Below are 10870 nucleotides of genomic sequence, written 5' to 3'. Positions count from 1 at the left end.
ATTGAAAATGCGTGAGTTTATGCCTGAAGAACAATAATTTAGTTTGTGTATATTTTCATTCTATATAATGAGAAATATATTTAAACTTCAAGTAAAGAAGCCTCAAATAGGTTTTTTTAAAAGTTTTAATCTGACTTTTTTTTATTAAACAAACAAGTCAGGCCAAGCCATAGACCAGCCTACTTTATTCCCAGTACTAATATTAGAGGGGGAAAAATCATGTTCAAAAAAATAAGTAATTCAAATAAATAGTAGATAATATAATAAATGTGTATAAATCTATAAACAGATGTTACATTCATGTTAGAATACAATCTTATGAAGATATTGCACACCAAATTGAGGAAATGGAGACATAAATTCAACTTAAAGACAAAAACGTAATACACTAAATCACACAATAACAATAAACAAGAACGAAATTAGTTAAAGTACAAAACTGACTCATTTTCCAAGGAACAAGGATAATGCATCTTTCTCTTTTTGTTTTTAATAACAAAAATGTAATTTCATTATAATTAAAAGGATAAATATATCATTAAAAATAATATTTCCTTTGTTTTTTTTTTAAGCACTTTGCAGTTTGCACCATTCATAAAAAGAATCCTAACTCTTCCACGTTTGGCCAATGTGTTTCTCATTAAAACATAACTATTAATAGCTGACAATATAAGTGAAGTGGCCAACTGAAAGGGACAACTCGCCCCAGAATTAGACTAGATGAACTTAAAACACAAATTTCCGCTAAATTTGATAAAGACAGAAAAATTTATTTTATGTATAAGAAATGAATAAAAAGGAAATGTTTTCACGCCACATAGAAGCATTCCTCCTCCCCATAGATCTCAGAATCTGAAATCTGGATCTACATCCATCGCCCAAGCAAATTTTGCCAGAAGAGATTTGTTGAAAATCTGAACATTCCAGGTATAACACTTGAGTGATCAAATAAGAGCTAACAAAGCATATGCCACAATCAAACATATGAGGACTGTCTAAGTTTGGTTGTGCATTTGCAAGTGAGTTTTTGAAGGGTGGTGGAGGGAAAGAAAAGACATGAAATACACTTGTGAAATGTTTCTAAAGATTTCCTTTTAAAACTCTACTTGCAAACGGCCCTAACAGAAGTCAATATAATTTTTCTTATTATAAAGGGAAAAGTGCATAAAGTTCTCCAGAACTTTGTGCATTTTGCAAGTAGCCAGTAGGAATTATTTTTCTTCTTAATTATTTCTTAAACTTTACCAGTTGGTAAAATTAGTCCATGCATAAATATATTGTTAACTTATTAATAGGTCAACAAGGAAAATTGTTGCAATCAGACTCACAACAGTAGCAAGGTAGTAGTGCAGGTTAGCCAACATTGATTTCAGGAGGAAACCGCCATCAAAATACAAAATTGATTGAGAAGAAGAAGATAAGTAAATTTTAGAGTTAAAAGTGGTTAATGATTATATTGGTGTATATATAAAAAAAATAATGACCTAACCGTCAACATTAAAACAAAAATGCATGAGTTATAATTTTTCATTAATATTAATTTAACACCATCTTTATGCACGGACCAATTTCACCAACAGTTCAAGTTTATAGAGTAATTAGGAAAGAAAAAATATTTCATAATAACTTGGTACAAAAGCATAAAATTTTGGGGTGTTTTATATAGACTTTCCCCTATTATAAATGCCATAGCTAAGAGGTGGTCCATGTTGAATGGCCCAGAACAAGAACTTTTTCTTGTTCTGGGAGCACATATGAATTTCTCACTTGTACTACTACCATTTTGGTAGGAGGCAGCATTGCCTACAGCCAATAAGCAAGAACACATATATACTTCATGCTCATGAACTTCTCCAAAATTGAGAACTCATGAGAACAGAATATCAGAATAACTTTAATACAAAACAATCAATTGAAGAGGAACACACCTTTTCAATAGGAACCTCGTGTCGCTTGCACCAAGCCACTGTGATTCTGGGGTCGAGGTAGTTTATCTTGGACGTGCCTAGTGCCACAGTTTTTAGATCTTCTTTTGTCATCATATCACGTTGCATTTTCTCAATTTTTGTATTGGTTTGAGCTACCTTTTTCTCTAACCTGCAGATTACATAAGTCAAGATCATGCATCACATTTAATATTATAATGTGTGAAGATGTCAAGAAAGCGGCATTACGCTTCGGGAGTTAAGTTCCTTTTTGTCTTTCCATCTGAACTCTTTAGAGGGGGCTTTCCTTTCCTTGCTCTGTCCAAATCAATTTTTAGCTCCTTCAAAACAGCCTACAATTAAAAGAGTAAAGCTCTGTTATATGTTTACAGACCACAAGGCAAGTCGTCTCTTGAAGATGCCAAATTTCAAATATTCTCATTACCTGAAGTTCATCGATCTTCTCGGTCAACCTCGACATTTGTGCAGAGTGAGATTTTGAAACACTGCGTTGATGATTACAAATGATTGCAACCTGTTACAGAAAAGACATAAATGGCAACAATTTAAATACATACATCATAAATGCAATATCATTTGAATGGAAAAGAAATTTTTGAGCCAGTTTACCTGTTTGTTTGCATGGTTATACACACCAATCTTTTCTGCAACATCTCCATCTTTAGTATCCTTATTCAACTGTTTTCACATAATTCCAGGAAAATTAAATATGCAAGTCCAAAGTACATGGCAAAATAAAAGTAATTGCGATAAACCAATATGCAAATCATATTTTTTTTAATAAAACATCATAAAAATCCAAATAAAGGTCTGGGTGCAGATTTTTGTAAGGAAAAGTGTACAGGGTAGAACTCCAACTTTATGGTTAATGTGGTTAAAGTTTTCAACTTCAATAGCATTGATTTTTATTTTTATTTTTTGGGGGATAATTATCTTTAAAGTTGCATAAAGTAACAACAGAATAAACTGAGTACAAAGAAAGCATAGCAGATAATAGAACAAGGTTCATCTGCTTGTTTTCGTCATTTTTTTCGAAACAATATAAATTCCAGGTTTCTCATGTCAAAGCACTTATTTACCATATCATCCAATGTGATAGATGCATTGAATGTACGGAAGACTTTTGCTGTAAGGCCGGGCATGAGTTCCTTCAGATGAGCATTTAATTTACTTGTATCTAGCATGTCGAAAAGATCATCACCAGGTTGTTTATCTGATAAATAAGAAAAACAGATACTTAGTGGTCTCAATCTCATAGCAAAGATATATACAAAATAAGAACAAGTTTCCTACCTTTTTGGAACTTCAAAATTGCATTATAAACAGGAAGTTCCACCTCAACGGTATTTTCATACTTTATTGAATCTTTACCAAGGAAGTTAAACTGCACTAAACCAGAAAGGAACCATGCTCAAGCACCCAAAGTATTAGCAGCTAACATTAAAACAATTTAAGAGAAACAGAGATAGCTGCACTTAAAAACCATGAACCTAAGGACCTGCAATTCATCACCAACAAACAACAACAAAGAAAGATAATGAGAAACCGTAATACCTGCAGCTTGTTTGGGGCTTCTGGTGTCACATTCTCTACTTTTAATGTGCAACAACCAACTGTATCAGCTTCATCATCATCCTGAGAAAATGGAATCCAGAAATAAATAAATTTGTTTAGTTAATGTTTGAACACATTTGTGAGTAGTGACAGACACACTTACAACACCCTGCAATATATATTAATCACTGCTTTATGGCAATTTCCCCAGTTTTTGTAATAAGTTCCTAACATTTGGCCAAACAGCACTAAAACTGCAAGTCCCTATAATTGAAAAGGTATTTTTATCCCCGTTTATGCTTAAAATATCTTACATTTATGAAGTCAAACAGCCAGTAAATGGAAATCTACTTAATTACAGACATGATTGTCAACAACTATAATATGGATGATTGCATTACTCATATGGCATTTATATTACCATCCATGGTTCATGAACAGCTTCACATATTAACTTACTTGATAAATCAGAAAGAGACAAATATTAGAATTCAAAATTAGAAAGGCAATAAATAAATAGCATAAATAAAACATTGAGTATACAGGTTGGATCTATTGGAACAATTTCTAGATACAATGAAACAGTGTGTGTGAGTAAGCAACAAACAAAATCAATCTGGTCACGAAGGAAATCAATCTACTCATCAGATCATCCATTTTACATGAGAATTTAAATTGCTCCTGACTATCTCACACATTCTATACAACAAACATAAAAGGTGAATTTGAACTAACAAAGGTTTTAATTTAACTGAATAATGTCAGGCATATTTTTATGGGCACCACATAAGTCACATGCTTTAGGCATGTAACAGTTCTAGTGTCCCAAATAATTGTAATGAAATGGAAAAAGCATAATTTAGTGAACACCTAACTCAAACTGTTGTAGTATCGGTAACATATTTTCAACAAATTATAGAATAACAGGTTGATGGAATAAGATCTTAATTAGCGGTAAATAATTTTCATTTCTTCTTTAAAACTTCAGGCAATTTGACTGAGGCTAGCAAGTATTCTAACAGTCAAATTAACATACAAAAGTTAATAAGCATGCATAACAAATATGCTTTTTGTATGCATGTATCTTGACCTCTTCATGTACATCTATATGTTATACAATGAATGGGATGATTTGCAGTGAGCACAAATGAGAGTAAGCATGCATATCTTCGGACATTATACCTTCTCATTGCCAGCCCTCAGAGCTAGTTTATCAATAAGATAAGTAGCAACAGCTATTTGCTGCTTAGTAATATCTCCGCAAGTAAAATCTTTTGTGTATGCAGCTCGAATGTTCCCTATAAAACCCTGCACCAACAATGAAGACCTACAGTAATTAAACAAGTTCTTTTAATTCTAATATCATGCGAAAAAGCAAAGATCGTAAAATCTAATAAAAAGCAAAGATCGTAAAATCTAATAAAAAGAAAATGCATGAAAGCACCTTCAACGTCCTAGCTTTCTCATACTTTTCCTTGTCACTTTGCCCCTTCAATGAACTACTAGCTGCCAGAAACACATATTTGAATAATTTTGGATTGATTGGGTCACTCCAGAAGGCTAACCAAGTAACTGTGTTGTCATGTCTTATATCCTTCCAACTGCATAGGTCACACAACACAACGAATTTTAAAATATAAGATTACCTTTCAACTTTGTAGTGTTCTATTACATTTCAGCCCCCCCCCCAGAGGATTCAGAAGAATCATACCTTTCTCCAGGAATAGGACATTTAGGAATTGGTGCATCCTTTCCAATGTTGATTGTGATATCATTTGGACAGATGCGTTTTTTCAATTTTCCCATCTAATAACATAAATTGAAGTCGGTAAGAAGTAGAAGCTATTAACTATATAAGCTTGTCAAAACTCTGAAGATAAAGCCGCTACATATGAAAACCATTACATCTAAGAACAGTCAACAATTAAACATGTATCTATTTCTGGTGGCAAGTATGATAACAACCTTAGGATGCTCTCCACGGCCTCGGAACAAACCTGGTGGTTCAACTCTAAAATTTCCAACCTAACACAAAAATTTAATGAAAATTAGTCTCAAATTAAAACTTCTAAACGAGTAAGTTTGAAACTAACAGCTTGTAAGATGTTTCAAAATTAAAAGTCGGATAGAGAAAACGTCACAAAATTAAACATGAGAAAAATAAAAAATGACGAAATATAACAACCCCTTGAGAGCAAATATTTTTTTAAAACAATAGTGAATACAGAAATACAAAGCCCATACAGTAAAAGAACTGTGAAAGAATTCTGTTGGCAGTTTAAAGCATTGCGCTGTAACAAAATATAGCAAATAAGACGGCACAAAACTGTGTAAAATCTTACAATTTAAAACTCCATACATACTGCACAAGAAATGCTAAGTCGAGAAGGTAATGCAATACTTTGACATTCAGAAAAATAACGGCATGATCAGAGAAGTGGAAGGCCATAAATTCTCTGAACAAAATCTAAGGCAGAATTGTAGTGTCCTTTTTAAGAGAGGATAGGTTTGAGGAAAGAGGGAGGGAGGGAGAGAGAGAGAGACAAGATTAAACCTTCTCTTTAACACCATCAACAATAGCCCACATGTATTTCTCCTCTAGTTTAGCTCTCTCCTCCTTCAGAGCCTTCTTCTCCTGCATGAAAAGAAAACAAAAATGGGTAACACACCAACATCTCAGGTCAACTCAAATTCAAACTTGGCACAATACACATGTATAAAGAGAAGGGATCCACATCAAGAGTTAGTTCTACACTTGCTCCGGATCTTGATACAAAATATTTGGATATCCCAAATCTTCTATTAATACAAAATATTTCAAATCCACTTACCAAAGCCTTGTAAACTGGCATGCCAAAAGATTGTCAATGAATCAATAAAACTTGTCAGGTGTATTTGATCAATAAAATCTGTAGTAAGACCAATAGTATGCAGTACTCATTTAACTTGAACAATACAGAATTATAGCAGACAAAATCAAAATTAAATATCAAACCATCAAATCTCTGCATGTGTATGTTAGAAGCAAACCGATATCTACTTAAAATGAAAATGATGCTTTGAGATGCCAATTTCTATTATTCTCAAATGAAAGTACATGAACTCATCAAGCAACTTACTTCTGAACTCATCTGTTTCTTCTTCTCCTTTTCACTTTGGCACCAATCATAGATTGGGGTAAAATCGCAATCATTCAAATTCTGGATTACGTGATTTTTTCCTAGCAACTTGCGCCAGTCAGTCCAAAAATTTTCCTTGAACTTATCTTTTAGCATGTAATCTGTATCTCGCATGACTGCAAACATTGTAGCAACCTGTAAAATAGAATCAAAGTTCACAATATGATCAGATGGTCAGGAAATACTATATTATATGAGAAACTGTTGCATAGAAATACTTAAGTAACCTCAATACCCAATTTTTAACAACCGGAGCAAACAATCACCAAAATCATTAACACCTTTCAAGAGATAACATCTCACCTCCTCTTGCTCAGGAGTCAAAACCACTGGTTTCCCCTTATAGAGCATCTTTACCCCATGGGGCTGATATGGAGGTGGGAAAATGACACCATTATGAACCAAAGTAGTCCACTTTTTCTGACCATCACCAGAGCTAGGAAGAAGTTTAGTAGATTTGGAATATTCTGAGTTATTGGAAGATTTTTTGAACTTCTTGGCTTGTTTCTTAAAAGATGAACCAGACTTATTAACTTTAGTGACATTTTTCGACTTCTTCAAGGAAGATGATTTATCAGATGATGCGGACAACTTCATTCTTTGGGAAATAGGAACATCATCATCATCCTCTACCTTTGGCTCAGGTTTCATTGGTACTGGCTTAGCGCTGATTAATGCATCTGGATTTGAGAGTTTTGGCTTCTTAATTGACGAGTGCAAGGAAGCTTTGTTATCCAGTGGCCTCTTAACTGACAATGTAGATGGCCTTTCCTGTTTGATACTAGCACTGGAAGCAACTTTTAATCCTTTCTGAACTTTTGAAATTGGTTTCTTCGGATCAGCATCATCATACTTGCTACTAGATGTTTCCAAATTAGAATTCTTCAACCTTGCTGACAAAGGGATATCATTGTCATCGTCATCGAAGTCTTCAGAAAATTTCTTAACAACAGCAAGGGCTTCTTTGTTAGCATTGTTAGAGTTCGTCTTCAACCTAGCACTTAATGGTCTATTATCCTCGTCCTCAGAATCTTCACTATTGTCTCCAATAAGGTGTCTGATAGAATTACTTTCCTCCTTAACATCACTTGGAATTTTCCATTCCAGAGAAGGCTTTGGTTTATCACCTAAAGAAGGTGATTTTGTCTTCGCTATAGAAGACTTCACAGGATAGGCATTGATGTGTGAACTTGATGCTCTTGAGATGCCTTGAGAAGATTTCTTTGGTGACACCATACCAGATGGAACAATCTTACCCTTCGGTAAACTAGAACCTTGGGCATTTGAAGTAGGCACATTAGAAGATTTTGTAGGTGATACCATACCGGATGAGACACTCTTACCCTTCCGTAAGCCAGAACCTTGGCCATTTGAAGTACGTACATCAGAAGTCTGTCTATATGACTGTCCATCATGGTTACGAAAAGTTGACTTCCTTACTTCCGAAGACGTCCGATTTTCCTTAGATGCTGTGCTCCTTTTGAAAGTTACTGGCCCGTCGTCATCATCATCATCATCATATAAACCATCTAACACGTGTGGTTTATCAGAAGCCTCAACAGCCATTATTCAACTATGGATGTGTCGGCATGTACGTCACATCTTATTCTAGTGATAAAAACAAGAAGTTTAAGAAAGTTCTAGGCAAAGTACTAAACTAAAATAACAATTCCAAGAAAATAACAATTCTACATAACAATAACAAGAAGATATTGATAATGTATTGCAGGCCAAAAAGGAAAAGGAATTAAGTTCTGCAGTCAAGTGAGAAATATGAAATCCAATCCCATAATTTCCAAATCAAACTTATTTGAAATATAGATAAATAAATACAAACTCATCATGGCCAGTGCAATTCAGATAAAGTACATACTTCCAACACTGAACTAAGAAGAACAATCAATTACCCTACTTGCCCCATATACACAGATACAAAATGAGAATAAGACTACCAAATCATCATATTTGAAGATTAAAAAATGGAAAAATTAGCCAGTAATTATTTTCAATTGTCTTATTACAAATAAAAAGAAGGGGAAAAAACAGAAAACATAAACCTATTGCAGCAAAGGAAAATTATGAATTCATATCATCAAACTCTTCAACAACAACAAAACATCTTCCACCAATAACTGAGTTGCAGCAAAACCCACTCAATAATAAAAAAAAGTTGATATTAACGCAACAAAAAATATTATGATCGTAGTAATATCAAATAAAATAACACCACCAAAAGTTAGAGTAATTGTAAAAGGAATAGAAAAAAGGTGCATGCAAAAAGGGGCAAAGAAAAATGCTGATAGATACAAATAAGATATAGAAAATAAAAAAAATATATATAGAAATTTGGCTCGAACAGCAATTTGAGAGAGTACCCAAATTCTTAATTAATCTAAAGGTTGTAAATTTGAAACAAAAGGAAAAAAGGGTGTTACCAAAATCGATGAGATTGTTGTTAATGAAGGTTTTTGTTGGCGTTTGAACTAAGAAACGGTGCAGCTAATGAGAGGTGAGAGAATAGGAATAGGGATAGGAATAGGGAAGATGAGTGACAAGATAGCTATGAAACAGAAGGAATAAGAAGAGGAAGGAGATGAGTTAGGATGTGTGAGAATGAAACTGAAGAAAGGAATTTGGGAACAACATGACATGAAACTCATTTTCGTCCTCAAAATCTGTATAATTTTCTTCCCAAATTTGGAAAACTCAATATGATTTCTTCCTAATATCTTAATTATCAGTCAAATATTTGTGTAACTGACTTTTTAAATATTATAGTCCATGAGAGGTAGACTATTTTGATCACATTTAGGATGAGTAGTTAAGATTTTTTTTTGTTTAACCAATTTGCTCCATTTGGAAAAAAATTATGCATCAAAATGATATTGACCTAATAACAAATTATCAAGAGGAAACCAACGGGCATTGGTTCAAGTGGTACATGCTTGATTCTTCTTAAGCAAGAACCCTGGTTCCGAGTCTTGTGGATGGAAAAAATGTCCGTTGGGAGAGTTAGCTCCACTTACTTGTGGATGTTCCCGGCTCGGACAGGATTGCCTCCAGTACAAGGATACCTGTGGGAAACAAAAAAAAAATTAACAAGAGGTAAATATGTAAAGAGGGTACGAGTATATTGACACTTCAACAAAAAGTAATATAAATTAATACGAAGATGTATTGAGTGTATCCAAATTTTTACACTTTTAACAATAATATATAGATATTTGTATTGTTCAGCAAATCTTTAAAGTAGCTTTTCAGGTAGCGTGTAGCTTTTTGAGTCACTCAAACATTTATTACATGTGTTCGGTAAACGAAAATTGAAGGTAACTTGTAGCTTTTAAAAAGGAGCCTGTAGTGTTCGAAAACTACATTGCATGCCCTCAATTATTCGTTTTTCAATTTTGTTCTTCAATATTTTAACAAATTACATTACATGCCCTCAATTAAAAAATATATTAATTTTATCTGTCATTCCTACATTTCCTTCATTTACGTTTCCTTCATAAAGAAAAATCCAACAACTCCTCTATTCGTGTGATTTTCCAGTAATTATCACTTCAGGTATGTTACACAATTTATAGGGTTTTATAGGGACAAAGGACTCTATTGATTCTGTATTTTATATTTTATTTTTCTGACATGATTACATGCAACATAGTTAGGGTGTGTTTGCTTTCAAAAAATGTTTTCTATTTCTATTTCCTATTTTCATTTTCAAAAAACCGTTTTCATTTTCATGTTTTTATTTCTTGAAACATGGTTGTTATTATCATTTTCATTTTTAAAATATTTATTGTAAACTTTACAAACTAGGATACTTATCTTTATAACTAGTTCAATTCTAAATTTTAATAACTAATGTGCTAATACTAATGTTTTCGTCAGATATTTTCATATCTGATATTTGCATTTTCTTTTTCAACAGATTTTATGTCAATAATATATTAATCACCTTTAATAGTTGGACTTGGACATTAGCTACCATAAAGACATGTGGAAGGTTATAACGAAAATTATATATTAAAACCTAAAATTATATATTAAAACCTAAAATAACATAGCTATCATGCAGTTGCAAGTGCTCTCCAAAAATATTAAAACCTAAAATAAATTAGTAATCTACAAATGCTATATTATTTAACTAAGGTTGCAGTAAATTCAAGAAACGTCAATTTTTATACCAAAATT

The 10870-nt window shown here is 33.0% G+C and overlaps 1 protein-coding gene across 1 annotated transcript; it reads right to left on the bottom strand.

The window, feature by feature from the left end:
• Positions 1–602: 602 nt before the first annotated feature.
• LOC109338347 (DNA topoisomerase 1 beta-like) lies at positions 603–9398 on the bottom strand. The gene is made up of 16 exons (XM_019575556.1): positions 9115–9398; positions 6983–8287; positions 6620–6814; positions 6055–6135; positions 5466–5525; positions 5212–5306; positions 4945–5101; positions 4683–4808; positions 3501–3581; positions 3240–3330; positions 3026–3159; positions 2556–2624; positions 2371–2460; positions 2175–2278; positions 1929–2097; positions 603–914 (listed from the first exon to the last, which is right to left on the bottom strand). Exons 2-16 carry the CDS (start codon positions 8243–8245, stop codon positions 846–848), a joined length of 2784 nt encoding a protein of 927 aa, XP_019431101.1. The 5' UTR covers positions 8246–8287; positions 9115–9398; the 3' UTR covers positions 603–845.
• Positions 9399–10870: the final 1472 nt, after the last annotated feature.

The sequence above is a fragment of the Lupinus angustifolius genome, unplaced genomic scaffold (assembly GCF_001865875.1).
Source record: "Lupinus angustifolius cultivar Tanjil unplaced genomic scaffold, LupAngTanjil_v1.0 Scaffold_22_55, whole genome shotgun sequence".
In the NCBI taxonomy this organism is placed as follows: Eukaryota; Viridiplantae; Streptophyta; class Magnoliopsida; order Fabales; family Fabaceae; genus Lupinus; species Lupinus angustifolius.
This window is presented reverse-complemented; position numbering and strand designations above follow the sequence as displayed.

What these genes read in the sequence shown, in the direction of transcription:
- LOC109338347 (XM_019575556.1), bottom strand. Translation starts at nt 8,245, where the DNA reads ATGGCTGTTGAGGCTTCTGATAAACCACACGTGTTAGATGGTTTATAT. An exon ending in GCCGTGGAGAGCATCCTAAG is followed by an intron (nt 5,307 to 5,465) that starts GTTGTTATCATA and finishes TTATGTTATTAG; the next exon opens with ATGGGAAAATTGAAAAAACG. An exon ending in CTATCACATTGGATGATATG is followed by an intron (nt 2,625 to 3,025) that starts GTAAATAAGTGC and finishes ATGTGAAAACAG; the next exon opens with TTGAATAAGGATACTAAAGA.